At 35.7% G+C, this 15,533-nt stretch overlaps 1 protein-coding gene across 1 annotated transcript in view; it reads right to left on the reverse strand.

The window, feature by feature from the left end:
• Positions 1 to 15,533, reverse strand: part of LOC141312747 (inositol polyphosphate-4-phosphatase type I A-like) — a 46,288-nt gene that overhangs the window by 21,527 nt on the left and 9,228 nt on the right. Inside the window, exons 10-16 of the mRNA XM_073832623.1 lie at positions 15,142 to 15,246; positions 12,816 to 12,924; positions 12,318 to 12,335; positions 9,527 to 9,713; positions 9,174 to 9,389; positions 6,962 to 7,103; positions 5,774 to 5,809 (exon numbers count right to left, since the gene is read on the reverse strand). Of these exons, the coding sequence (XP_073688724.1) occupies positions 5,774 to 5,809; positions 6,962 to 7,103; positions 9,174 to 9,389; positions 9,527 to 9,713; positions 12,318 to 12,335; positions 12,816 to 12,924; positions 15,142 to 15,246 (813 nt within the window). The remainder of the gene's footprint in view (positions 1 to 5,773; positions 5,810 to 6,961; positions 7,104 to 9,173; positions 9,390 to 9,526; positions 9,714 to 12,317; positions 12,336 to 12,815; positions 12,925 to 15,141; positions 15,247 to 15,533) is intronic.

Consider the following 15,533-nt stretch of genomic DNA (forward strand, 5'->3'; position numbering starts at 1 on the left):
GACCCCATTAAATAAACCAAAAATTAAGTTTTGTTGCTTTAATCTGTTACACTTTCATTTATTTTTGAAGTACAAATGAAGATATTTTTAATAAAAGCTGAAAGATTGTTGTCCTTCCATTGAAAGTCCATTCCAGCAAAACTTTCAAGTTCACTTCCAGAACAAAAATGTACAGATAATTTACTCACCCCCTTGTCATCCAAGATGTTCATGTCTTTCTTTCTTCAGTCGTAAAGAAATTATGTTTTTTGAGAAAAACATTTCAGGATATTTCTCCATACAGTGGACTTCTATGGTGCCCATGGGTTTGAACGTACAAATTGCAGTTTAAATGCAGCTTCAAAGGGCTCTAAATGATCCCAGCCGAGGAATAGGGTCTTACCTAGCAAAACGATCGGTTATTTTTAAAAAATATTTTACAATGTATATACTTTTTAACCTTAAATGCTTGTCTTTAACCTTAAAAAAATCATCCTACATCAGTTTTACCTTCTTTTTGTAAAGGGCATTTGATCTTTTTTGCAGTTTGTCTTTGTAAATACCGGGTCGGTACTTCTGCAGAGATGATTTTGAAGTTGGAGGAGAAAATGAGATGGTAGTTTTTCGACATACCCCAACCGTCTTGACCCGGATTACACAGAGTACACATGCGCATGGCAGACCTAGACAAAAAGTATATAAATTGTAAATGTTTTTAGAAAATAACCAATCGTTCCTCTCAATAAGACCCTTTTTCCTTGGCTAGAATCATTTAGAGCCCTTTGAAACTGCATTTAAACTGCATTTTGGAAGTTCAAACTCACAGGCACCATAGAAGTCCACCATATGGAGAGAAATCCTGAAATGTTTTCCTCAAAAAACATAATTTCTTTACAACTAAAGAAAAAAGACATGAACATCTTGAATGACAAGGGGGTGAGTAAATTATCTAATCCTTTAAAGATACTGAAATCCATTTGAATCGAGCAGTTTAAGAACACGAAATAAATGGCAAACTGAAGCTCAAATGTGCTAGAAGCAATGAAGTCTGAAGAACCAATGTGGTTTGACTGTCCATTGTGCTCCACGTATGTGCATTAATCAGTGTTTATATGTTAATAAAAGCTTAGATTAAAGCGACTACGTCTTCTCATTACACTTGTGTGGTGGACCACGCATTCCAGGGCCCAGTTTATGGCAAGGGCCCCTCCCTGGCCACAATAGTGGACAAAGGTTTGCTACATTTTGATTGGATCTTGGTGGACTAACATAAGCAAACTGTCCAACGCCATCAGATAAGGATGCCAGGACAACTGCCAGACACCTCTTAGAGGGCAAGAAGATCATCTGTGGTACAAAAACCCGGGAAGGACAGAACTTCCTACTGGTCAAGATGCAGTGTCTGCCCTCCACCCACCTTGAGACTGTTTCCTAAGGTTGGTCCTGTGACGGTCATAAAAATTCCTTAGGATCTCCAGACGCAGCAGCAATGGGTGAAACAAAGAGAGATCACAAAGATCCATCCAAATCCATTCATAACTATGTTTTTAAACCTTGACCTGATGCAAACCATAACGCACACATCTTATACTTATTCAGAGAAAAAAGTATTCTCACTGACAGCGATGTGTAGTGCAACATCTTACACAAACTCAGCTGTTAATGGACAAATGAATGCATGCATGACAGTTCAATCTTTTCCCATCATGTTTGGACTTAATGTGTGCATTACATGACCAAATGTTTTCTGATTGTGTTTTGGAAAATGAGAAATGCACCAGTAAAACATTATTGACACTTTTCTAACTTTGTATTTGGACTATGCAAATGACTTTCACAAGAGGAAAGAAGGGTGGGCTACCCCATGTCCCCCCGCTCTGACGGAACCAGCCAATCACAGCATGGAAGTGGAGAAGCACCAAATTGTAATCTCCTTCTCATCGGAAAGGTATAAAGGTACCTCTCCAAAAGAAACTCCTTGTTCTGAGTCTGAGCATCGCAAGGGTGAGGCACTAAGTTACAAAGTTCTGAGTCTCCGGCACGTCCAGGGGACGGTAACAGATCAAACTTCTTTCTGAGTCTGCGGCCCGTTACTGACAAGGCAGCAACAGATACCTCCATTCTGAGTCTCCAGCTCCACAAGAGAGAGACACTAACAGACACAACCCTTCTGAGCCTACTGTCCAGAGAGACAGAAACAGATGCTCCACGCTCCAAGTCTCCAGCTGTGAGGCAGCAGCAGATACGACCACGTTCTGTCTGTGAGGAAAGAGACATTTTCCACGTTCAGAGTCTTCGTCCAGCGAGACAACAATAGATGCAGCATGTCCTAAGTCTCCATCCGAGACAGACAAAGCGGATTGACCAAGTTCTGAGTCTCTAGCCCAGAGAGGCAGAAGACCAACAGACATTTGCAACAAGGTTAAGCTCCGGCGAGCAAACCTTCACTTCAGGTACCTTTGCTTGCGTGTTCCAAGCTAAGGGCCTTCAGCACCTACACCAGGGCCACATCTGCGTGTTCCAGATCTTAGGACCCTTTGGTGCTCCAGGAGATCAGCATCCTACAGCGCTTCATGCTCAAGGCTGTCGAAACGGATTCCTGCTCCTTTTTCCACTGACTGCTCCCAGCACAACCAGTGGAAGAATTCACCGCCACCGGACTGCTCAATCAACCACAGAGAACGTAAATATCACTTCCAAACCTCTTCCAGAGACCTTGGCATTGTTGTGTATTATCAGTATGTGATCATTCTAATTTACATTAGATATTGTATAGCTGATTGCAGTTGATAACAAATAATAGCTCATTTATTTGTTTAATGCATAGTAAGGTTCTTCACCTTATTTGTCTCAGAGTAGCAAGTTTATCTTTCCATAAGATAACATAGCTCTGACATAGCAACACCCAACTGAATCACATTTTATGCATCTTATGCACTTTATTCCTTTTGCATTTATTGTATTCATTTAATAGTTGATTACTCTTGTCCATCATTCGTTAATAAATTTATTTTATTACACTTGTGTCTTCATTGTGTTGATAATACAGTGAGAGGTTCTACAAGTTAGATATCCCACCAATCTTTCTTATGTGATGTACTCATAACCGCACATGAAGTGACACGTGATCCAAGAATCATAATGTCTTCTGTGATACGAGTACCCATCACTACACTATTTCGCCTTCCTAGTGGGCGAAAGCAGAACTCACTACATAATTGGCGTCCCTATGTGGGCCAAGTTAAAATCAAATGAGTCTCCTGTAAAATTCACTACACTTTAAACTGCTCAATTCATTTGGACTACATTTACAATGTTTTTTATGAGCTTTTTAAATTGTTAAAGCCCCACTAAGTAACTTTTCCCTCAATGCTCCCTCTACAGGTTAGAAGCGGAATTGTCCATTACCGCTGTCGTAAATAATTTAGCCTACCGTCGTGTCACATGCACGTTATTTGTTTGAAAGGCTATCCAGGACCGGCTTTGGAAATAACGACGTCCAGTGACAAGGTAGAGTATGTTGTATGACATTATAAAAGTATGAAAACCTTTAGTGAAGCCTGCCGTGAAGCAAGTCGCATTTGTAGTATAATTTGAACTACAAAACCGCGACCCGACGACCCAAACTTACATAGTGCTGTTATGGCTGATAGAGGGTCGCAAAGTGAATACGAAAGTGCCGTTTCACCCTGTTATGAGTTGATGAACCACTGACATGAGTTTGGAAACATTATTTTAAGGTAAAAAAGTTACTTAGTGGGGCTTTAATGTTTTGGGAGAGAGAAATCTCTCAGGTTTCATTTAAACTATCTTCATTTATGTTCTGAAGATGAACAGAAGTCTTATGGGATTGGAAAGGCATGAGAGCAGGTAACTGATGACTGAATTCTCATTTCTGGGTGAACTAACCCTTTAACTCTCTGGTTGTGTTCAGGTCAAATTGACCCAGATAAGATTTTCTTTTTTCTTGAAAATGCTAGTTAACGTTATCGCATTGGACTCAAACTTCCTGACTTTGTTCACACAGGGTATAAGTACTTTTCATAATTTAAATATATATATCGTTATATTTTGTGGGTTTTATTTCACCTACACGGTAAAAAGTTTTCACCAGTTTCAACTTAAAAACTTAAGTTTAGCAGCTGCCTTAAGATTTTTAGTTAAATCAACTTAATGCATTTAAACTCACAAGTTATATCAACTAATTCTTATTGTAATAAGTTAAAATGACTTGTAGTTTTAAGCTGATTAAACTTAAAAACTTAAGGCAGCTGCTGAACTTAAGTTTTTAAGTTGAAACTGGTGAAAACTTTTTACAGTGTGGTCACACTTGTGATGTTCCTGGACAAAAATGACTGGACTTCAAACAATTGCTTATGAATCTCTAATTTTGCTATATTATCACCAAATATTGGATATATTCTTTTTGTCAACTTGTTTTCTTTCATTTAGGACTGGTTCTGTGTTTTGTATTTGCATCTGATTAATCGTAGGCCTTATTTATCTCAGAGTAGGTACCTCGTTTTTTTGAGTGAGAAAAAATATTTTTTTATGAATAATTTTCACATTAAACAAAAGTTATAAAAATGTGCACTGTTGATCACACTAGTGTGCTTTAATGTTTAATCAGGAAGTTTGTTTTTTAATGCTTTTATTTTGTATAAAATTGCAAAAAGTCACACTTGTGGTATTCCTGGTCCAAAATGACCGGACTCCAAACTATTTCTTATAGATCTTTCATTTTGCTATATTATCACCAAATTTTGGATTTATTCTTTTTGTCAACTTGTTTTCTTTCATTTAAGACTGGTTTCGTGTTTCTATTTGCATTGGAGTAATCGTAGACCTCATTTATCCGAAAGTAGGCACCTCATTTTTTTTGTGAAAAAAACAACATTTTTGATGAATAATTTTTACAATATGAGATAATGTATGATAGCACAAAGTCACACTTGTCAAAAAACGAGGTACCTACTTTCGGATAAATGAGGTCTACGATTAATCAGATGCAAATAGAAACAGAAAAAAAAAAAATGTCCTAAAAATGAAAAGTCCTAAATGAAAGAAAACAAGTTGACAAAAAGACTGAATCCAATATTAGGTGATAATCTAGCATAATGAGAGATTTATAAGCAGTCGTTTAGAATCCGGTAATTTTTGACCGAGAACATCAAAGGTGTGACAGGAATTCAAACACAACCAGGGGGTTAAAGGGATAGTTCAACTAAACATGAAAACTCTGTGATTATTGCCCATCCTCATGTCATTTCAAACCCTTAAATCCTTTGTTCATCTTTGGAACACAAATTCTTTTGTTTTTGTGCACAAAAAGTATTCTTGTAACTTCACAACATTACAGTTGAACCACTGCTGTCATGTCAACTATTTTATTGATGTCCTTAATACCTTTCTAGACCTTCAACGTGGAAGTTGCTTTGCTGTCTAAGCAGTGTCAGAAAGCTTTTGGATTTGATCGAAAATCTCTTAATTTGTGTTCCGAAGATGAGCGAAGGTCTTATGGGTTTGGAACGACATGAGGGTGATTACGTAATGACAGAATTTTTACAATCGCTTTAAGGTCAACTCTATCGACTTCCTGTTTAAATACATTGGGGGTAACAAGCCAATTCACGGGACTTTAAAGTAAACATGGGCACAGAGTTCAGAAAACAGTGGCAATGACAAGTTTACAAGTAACACCACTAACAAGGTTGAACATCAACAGATGTGACATAAAAGTGAACACTTACTCAGCATAAGCGCATAAGCGTAAGGGAGGGGGAGGGGCTCTTACCTGGATAGCTCTCCTCTCCACTGCTGCTGCTGCCATCTAGAGGGATGGAGGTGCAACATGCAACAGTTAACTTAGCGAGTGCAACTAGCATAGCGCATGTAGCTCACATAGACATTGAACGCAACATAAGACAACATCTACTTTAAAACGCAGATTTGACAACTATTTTTCCACTCAAATGCAAAGTGGAGGGTTTGCCTAGAAATAATATGTAGGTAAGTTATATTCACAGCTGCCTGGCAAGCTAATGATTTCATATTCATGATAAAATAGAGAAGACTACTGTAAATTGCAGCATGCCGGCACTGCCAAGTGACTAACTGGCACAGGCAGCCAGCACCAGACAGACAGCCTGTGAGCCTGTTAACCAGCCAGCCAATCAAACGAGAGCACCCGGTCACATGTTCACAGTAGGCAAATATGCTGGGTCAAACAACAGAATGTTCCAGAAACATGGCACACCAACAGAGAGTCACACGGAGTCAACACACACTCATTAACATAAACTGTTGTATGCACTTGGATGTCGGTTTTTCCATACTGTACATTCATATTGCTTTGTTTTGGCAAAAGTAAACAAATATACACACACATACATACACAGACTCTTTAAAATGAGACAACATACAAAATCGATACCTACGTAAAAAATACAGATAATGAAGAGGTGGATTAGAAACAAGAATTAAGCCATAACCAGTCAAGTGAAATAAATATAAATGCTTGTTGCTATGGCATCATGCAAACCTGTTGGAAGATGAACAGGTGATAGGGTTTGTGAAAAACAGACAGAAAGGGTAATAACTAAAAAAAGAAGATGAAGAGATGAGTATGTACATGTATAGAAACACAACGAACAAGCAGCAGGGAATGTGAAGCAGAATGCAAAAAGGCAGAAAAGCAGAAAAATATCACTTTTGAAACTGATGAGACTCTGACTAGGCCTGATGCTGTTCTCAAAAATATAACAGAGAGATAGAAGGTGTGAACAAGACAGTGAAAGGCACCTACAGGCATGCGTTTCTGCATTAACAGGACATGCAGGGTTTAGTTCGGGTGGTGAAGATGAAGCTGATGATGGTGACGGTGACGGTGAAGGTGAAGGTGACTGCTGTTGTGGTTCAGGGACAGAGGAAGGCTGCTCCATGCGGACAGGGTTGATCCAGAATGCTTTTCTTTTCCCATTACCTTTCTTACTGCTGCCACTTTGCTGGTCAGCCTGGAACATGTCCTCACTGCTGCTGCTGTGCAGACGGTCCCTCTGCAGCAGTTTGTCCACTCGCTGGATGATACACTCCAGGCTCTTGTCAACATTCACCCACACCTTTTCCTGCAACAAGGAGACTGTTTGTACAAAGTGCAAATATTGGGGAAAACAACAATAACCAACCAAACAAACAAAGGCAACTATGAAAACATTTCTAAACAAAATGATGCACTCCTTCACAATAAGCCCGAGTTACTATACTATGGTTGTTATATTATATCAGCATCTAAGGCTATCTTTATGGCAAAATCTGAATTGGAATAATACAAGATTTACAAACACAAAACAAAACCAAATAAATACAGAAATACAGCAGATAAACTGACAATACAGTTAAAAATGTGTTAAGCACCTTCTTTTTATTAATACTTTTATTCAGTAAAGTATGGAAGTCTGTTTCCGCCACTAAATAAAAAGGTAATTGCGACTTTTTATCTCACAATTCCGTCTTTATAACTCGTAATTGTGCGTTTATATCAAGCAATTCTGAGAAGAAAAGTCTGATTTGCCAGTTTATATCAAGCAATTCTGACTTGCAATTGCAAGTTTTTTGCACTTGTAATTTTCGTAATTGTAAGATATAAACTCGCAACAGTCTTTTTCCCCCCTCAAAATTGTTATATCTCACAATTCTAAGAAAAAATTCAGAATCGCAAGATAAAAACTCGCATTTGTGAGAAAGTCAGAATTCTAATCAGAGTTTATATCACGCAATTATGACTTTTTTCTAGGAATTGCTAGATATAAATTTATAACTTTACAACTCACAACTGAGTTTATATCAAGCAATTCTGAGAAGAAAAGTTAGAATTTGTGAGTTTATATTCCGCAATTCTGATTTTATAACTTACAATACGAGTTTATATCATGCAATTCTGAGAAAAAAAGTCATTTTGTGAGTTTATATATCACACAATTCTGACTTTATAAGATATAAGATAAGATATAAACAATTCTGAAAACATTTCAGTATTTTTCCTCCTCAAAACTGGAGTTTATTACTCGCAATTGCGAGTTTATATTTCATAATTCTCTGAAAAAAAGTCAGAAATGCGAGATACAAACTCACAATTCTGACTTTTTCTGGCAAATGTGAGTTTCTCACAACTGAGTTTATAGCACACAATTCTGACTTCATTTCTCAGAATTGCAAATTTATTTGTCACAATTCTGACTTTATAACTCACAATCGTGAGTTTATGTCACACAACTCTGGAAAGAAAAGAAATGAAGAAACTCGCAATTCTGATTTTTTTTTCTCAAAAATGCGAGTTTATATCTTGCAATTCTGACTTCATTTCTCTTTATATCTTGCAATTCTGACTTTATAACTCACAATCGTGAGTTTGTCACAATTCTGAAAAGAAAAGTCAGATTTGCAAGTTTATATCTTGCAGTTCTGACTTCATAACTCGTAATTGCAAATTATAAACTCGCAATTCTGAGAGCATTTTAGTCTTTTTTTCCCCTCAAAAATTGGACATTATTACTCGCAATTGCAAGTTTATATCTCACAATTCTACGAAAAAAGTCAAAATTGCGAGATACAACTCGCATTTGAGAGAAAAGGTTCTCGCAACTCTTGAATTTATATCACGCAATTCTAACTTCATTTCTCAGAATTGCGAGTTTATATATTGCAATTTTATAACTCGGAATTGCATGTTTATATCACAGTTCTAAAAAAAAGCAATCATGCAATTTAGAGAAAAAAAAGATCGCAATTTACCTTCGTTTTAATTTTTATTTAATTGCAGAAATGGGCTTCCATAGTAAAGACCAATCAATAAAGTTCAATTGATCAAAAGTTATAGTAAAACTTTTAAATTGTTGCAAAATGTAACATGATTTCCACAAAATATTAAGCAGAACAACTTTTTTTCAAAATTGGTGATAAGAAATGTTTCTAAAATATATACTAAAAATAGAATAGAAATTAGTTACAACAGACCTGAACATTTACATCAGATTACACAAGATTTTAATCCATATATCCAAACTGCTGTCAGAAAATGTGAAAATCCACAAAAATATGTGTAAATACGTCTGTAAATATTTTAAACTTTAGCTAAAGGACTTTTTAATAGTTAAGCCTACATTTAATAGATGTTGCTGTTAACAGGCCTTTCTTACCCACTCTTCCTCATGCCAATCAACTTGGAGGGATGAACGACTGTTCCTGCCGCTCCATTTGGCCAGTAGTGTGTCCTGATCATTCCTCAGCATCACCTGCTCTGAGTCAGCAGAGGGTGAGTTTTTAGAGGCGATGTACTCCGGTCTAGCTGCATTCAGGGCCTGCACTGCAGACGCCAGCAGTTTACAGTCACACACCATCACCAGCTGCCGTGTCTGAAAGTGAGAGAGAAAAAGGCGGTATAGTTTCAGCCTCAGAGCCCACTAGGTCCAAGTAAAAAAAATAAATAAAATAAAAATAGAAATGTGTTAATTTGTATCATCAAATGGATATGAAGTTCTCTGACACTTACCTTATCTGCAAGGATGGCGAGGGTTCTCTCCATGCCGTTAGCGGAGCGTTCTTTAGCGGCGCGAGACAGGCGCTCAGCGTAATAGCTGACCTGAGTCTTGAGTGTGTTGATATGGGAGATGATCTCTTTGGCACGGACAATATCCTGAGGGATGTAGACAATGGACTGGGAGCTGGACAAAGCACTGCTGCTAGACCAGAGAGAGCTTGGTTACTTAAACACACACCATACTAATAGTAAACACATACACACATAACTACAATAGTGCACATCAACAGACAGATAATAACTGTGCATTTCATTCATACAGTGATGCTCCAGAGACTTTGACAAGCTCCAAACACTTCAGGTCTTCAAACTTGGTTTTTAGAGCAAAGAGAACGAGGTGCTCAGGGATGAACAAACAGAGTCATCTGTGATGCAGGAGAATTATGCCATCAGACCTTTAAAATGGCAGATCTGTTTCACTAAGTGCTTCTGTACAGTACAAAGGTACAGTGGAATGTGTTTGTACATCTTCGATGAACAGACCATATGTGACCCTGGACCACAAAACCAGTCATAAGGTTAAATTTTACAAAACTGAGATATATACAAGCTTTCTATTGATGTATGGTTTGTTAGGATAGGACAATATTTGGCCGAGATACATCTATTTGAAAATCTAGAATCTGAGGGTGCAAAAATATCAAAATACTGAGAAAATCACCTTTAAAGTTGTCCAAATTATGTTCTTAACAATGCATATTACTAATCAAAAATTACATTTTGATATATTTATAGTAGGAATTTTACAAAAAATCTTCATGGAACATGATCTTTACTTAATTTCCTAATGATTTTTGGCATAAAAGAAAAATCAATAATTTTGACCCACACTATGTATTTTTGGCTATTGCTACAAATATACCCCAGCGACTTAAGACTGGTTTTGTGGTCCAGGGTCACATATCATTTGAGGAAACACATGATTGAGTGAACCTGCAAAGAATCAGGTAATATTTCAACTCAGCTTTAAATGTGATATATAGGAAAGAACATTTTGCATAAAGAAAATTATGTCTATTTTAGGGACCATTATTTTAATCCTTTCCTTTTTTTTTTTGCACTGAGATACTGTCACTGTTGTTTTAATTATTGATTATTATTCACTGCTAGAGATTTTTTTTATTTTTGTATATATTATTTAAATTGTAAGTCATGCTAAAATGTGTCACAATGCAAAAAAAAATAAAAATTGAATGACCCTAAAAATATGTATAATTGTCTTTATGCATAATAATATATATTACCACAGCCTAAAAATGTAACAATCGACCTGAGATTCTAAATGACAAGAACAGATAAACAGGAAGCACAGATATACAGCAAAATCAGCTCAAAAGTTTACATACACCTTGCAGAATCTGCAAAAAGTTAATTATTTTACCAAAATAAGAGGGATGATTCAAAGTGCATGTTATTTTTGTATTTAGTACTGACCTGAATAAGACATTTTACATAAAAGATGTTTAGATATAGTCCACAGGAGAAAATAAAAGTTGAATTTATAAAAATAACCCTGTTCAAAAGTTTACATACACTTGATTCTTAATACTGTGTTGTTACCTGAATGATCCACAGCTGTTTTTTTGTTTAGTGATAGTTGTTTGTGAGTCCTTTGTTTGTCCTGAACAGCTCAACTGCCCATTGTTCTTCAGAAAAATCCTTCAGGTCCCACAAATTCTTTGGTTTATCAGCATTTGTGTGTATTTGAACCCTTTCCAAAAATAACTGTATGATTTTGCGATTCATTTGTTTATACTGAGGACAACTAAGGGACTCATATGCTACTATTACAGAAGGTTCAAATGCTCACTGATGCTCCAGAAAGAAACACAACGCATTAAGTGATGGGGGCACTTTTTGAATGTGAAGTTCTGGGTAAATTTAAGTTATTTTGTCTTCTGGGAAAAGTGCAAGTACCTTCAGTAGATTCTACAGGGCATCACTAAATGAAAAAAATAAAATAAAATAAGAAAAATGTACACATCTTCATTTTGTTCAAATGTTTACACCCCTGGCTTTTAATGCATAGTGTTTTCTTCTGAAGCATCAGTGAGAGTTTGAACCTTCCTCAGTGTGAAAAGATGGATCTTAAAACCATACAGTCATCATGGAAAGGGTTCAAGTACACAAAAAAATATATATATTTGTGGGACCTGAAGGATTTTTCTGAAGAACAGTGGGCAGTTTAACTTGTTTAACAGTTTTAAATTCAACTATTATTTTCTCTTGTGGACTTTTTACATAACATTTCTTTTTCAGGTCAGTATTAAATAAAATAAAAAAAATATGCATTTTGAATGATCCCTCTTATATTGGTAAAAATTAACATTTTGCAGATTTTGCAAAGTGTATGCAAACTTTTGATTTAACTGTATATGTGTGCATTCAGCAAAAGACAATTCTAAGACTTTTTATTTAAACACACACACTCCTATTAATCTTTTATAGCGACCACAGAGAAGGGATGATGAAATCACAGAATAATGAATATCGTTCTGTTCCAAAACATAGTGAGGCAGCGTAGGCATCATAGACGCTCATCCGCTGCAAAAGCTCTTTCAAAATGTAGGCAATCCTATTATGTTGCCTTCAAATTTTAAGACAACGTTGAAGGCAATCCCACAATGCATTAGATGAGCTCTGGTTATAATGCTGCAGCTCACTAGGTTTTAAATCAGAGATGTCATGCAGTAAATGGCACAAAAAACAAACGAACAAAAAAAATAAGTTCAAACTAACTCACCATTCCTCCTCATAAATGCTGATTAGAAAGCAAAAATGCAATTAAAAGGTATGAAAAATAAACTAAGAATGTATCTTAAAGGAAAAGTTCTACTGATGTAACACTAGCAAACCAACAAATAAGCAAAAGCAGCCCAGAAGGTGACAAAACACTAATGAGAGCAATGCTTTTGAAAGTAGAATATACATTCTATTAACAGGCAAAAAAAGCACAGTACAGTTATAAATACAATAGTTAAATATGAAATGATTAAGATGGTTAAGAAAAAATGCTAGTGTGATTTTAAAAGTTTTTTTTAAGAATTTTATCCTTAATGAAACTTGCACAAATTTATTTCCTGTAAACATATTACAGCAAAAAGGAAATAGATCAAATTTAGTTAAGTGAAACTACCAGAACAGATCTAAATTAGCACTAGACTTAAGCCACACACACATACAGTACACACACACATTTCTTGAATTTTTTCAAAACTAGACCATGTTAATTTCAACTTACACTTTTTTTGCCTCTTCAAATTTCTGTAACAGTTTCCGCAAACCACCATTTTTGAAGCCTTGGCAGTGAGCTGCAGGGGCGCCGATCGTAACCACATCATAGGTGTGATCTAGATACACAAACACACATACACACATCCATGTTACGAACTGAACAACGTTCTTTATATGTAATTAATTATTGACAGTAGTTGAAAATAATTGAACAATAGTGAGCCTTCACTTTGACAAGAATAACAGCAGTGTAACATACACGTACAGTATTCTAGGCACCTATTTCTGCCTTAGAGTAACACATTAAAAAAGGTAATAATATGACAGAGTTTAAAATAAGAAATAAAGTTGCAGATATAAAGTTGTGAGATATAAATCCACATTACAAGATACATAGTTGCCCTCCAAGATATACTTTTGAAATTAAAAAAAAAAGTATTGTAAAATATAAAGTTGAGAAATTACAAAACGAGAATATGAGAAATAGTCACATTGCAAGATATAAATCATAAATGAGAGGCATAAAGTTACAGTAGAAAATATACAGCTAAGGTCAAGTTTACATACACATTGTAGTATCAGCAAAATGTTAATTATTTTACCAAAATAAGAGGAATCATACAAAATACATGTTATTTTTTATTTAGTACTGACCTGAATAAGATATTTCACATAAAAAGACGTTTACATATAGTGCACAAGAGAAAATAATAGTTGAATTTACAAAATTGACACTGTTCCAAAGGTTACATACGCTTGATTCTTAACACTGTGTTGTTTCCTAAATGATCCACAGCTGTTGTTTTTGTTTAGTGATAGTTGTTCATGAGTCCCTTGTTTGTCCTGAACAGTTAAACTGCCCGCTGTTCTTCAGAAATATCCTTCAGGTACCACAAATTCTGTGGTTTTTCAGCATTTGTGTATTTGAACCCTTTCCAACAATGACTGCATAATTTTAAGATCCATCTTTTCACACCGAGGACAACTGAGAGACTCATATGCAACTATTACAGAAGGTTCAAATTCTCACTAATGCTTCAGAAGGAAAATCGATGCATTAAGAGCCAGGGGTGTAAACTTTTGAATATAATGAAGATGTGGACATTTTTCTTATTTGACCTAAATATCATACCTTTTTTTTTTAAATTTAGCACTGCCCTTCAAAAGCTACAGAGGTTAATTACGTTTCTCAGAAGACAAAATAAGTGAATTTCACCCTAATCTTTAAATTCATAAAGTTTATGATTTATGATTCATAAACTTAATGCACCGTGTTTCCTTCTAAAGCAACAGTGAGCATTTGTTGCATAAGAGTCCCTCAGTTGTCTTTTGTGTGAAAAGATGGATCCCAAAATCATACAGTCATTGTCGGAAAGGGTGTAAATGCACAAAAATGCTGAAAAAACAAAGAATTTGTGGGACCTGAAGGATTTTTCTGAATAACAGCGGGCTGTGAATCATTCAGGTAACAACACAGTATTAAAAATTAAGCGTATGTAAACGATTATTTTTAATTCATAATTTATTAATTCAGGTCAGTACTAAAAAAAAAAATAACATGCATTTTGTATGATCCCTCTAACTTTGGTAAAATAATGAACATTTTGCAGATTATGCAAGGTGTATGTAAACTTTCGATCTTAACTATAAATTTGCAAATGTGCAAAATAGTTGCACTGTTAAATGCACAGTAAAGTTACATTACAGGATAAAATGTCAGAAGACATCACATTTTAAGTTTAAATTTAGCGTGCGACACAGCCGTACAGTAAGATAAAGTCACAATTATCTGAAAAAAATATGAGAAACTGCACTGTGATATAAAAATCACAATTAGGAGACAAAGTTGCAGCTATATGAAAAAAGTTGCGAGAAGTCGCATTCTTAGATATAACGAAACAAGTGTGAGATATAAAGTCATAGGCTTCCATAAGCTACTCTGCAATGAGTAATATTGATTATTATGATATTTTTCAGCTTTACTCAGTTACTTGGGACAGATATAATCCTAATGTCTCCAAGTAGCACTATACTTTTGAAGTGTAATTGCTCAACTGGGGGATCAAAACTAAAAGAACATCAGTGATCTTCTAAGTGTGTGTTTGTGTCGAGTGCATCAAAACTTCTGTATGAGAGACTATTTACATGTGCTAAGTGCTCTGAATAACACCACCTACTGCCTGCTGGGACTGACTCAGTAAAAGCACATACACCAAAGTGCCCAACAAGAATACAGTGCAGTGACAAAACCCTTTCAAGTGAAGGGAAATAAAGAAAAGGGGAACAGGATGACTAATGAAATAAGCACACAGAATGAATGAAAGCTATCTAACCACAGCCAGACTCATCCTGAACCCTCATTCTCTGCACATGGAGGTTGGTAGGCATAAATTCCAATTTCCTCTCTGCTTTCAGATTACTGGCTTTAAATGATGGACCTGTAAAACAGAGAGAGAGAGAGAGAGAGAGAGAGAGAGAGAGAGAGAGAAAGAAGTCTCTTGATACCCCTTTATCATTCAAACAGAGCAGGCATGTCTACTATTCTTAGTCTTTCAGGTCACTGGAGAATCTTTCATAGAATTCTGGGTCATCTGAAAGCGTTTTTTGCAAGTTTAACCCTACAAAGCCTACTCATGTTATCATATTTGACATGCAAATAAAAAAAGCCATAAATTATCAAACTTTGTCATGATTTGTCATTTGATTTCATGTTATAATTTAAGAA

The sequence above is a fragment of the Garra rufa genome, unplaced genomic scaffold (assembly GCF_049309525.1).
Source record: "Garra rufa unplaced genomic scaffold, GarRuf1.0 hap1_unplaced_005, whole genome shotgun sequence".
Lineage (NCBI taxonomy): Eukaryota > Metazoa > Chordata > Actinopteri > Cypriniformes > Cyprinidae > Garra > Garra rufa.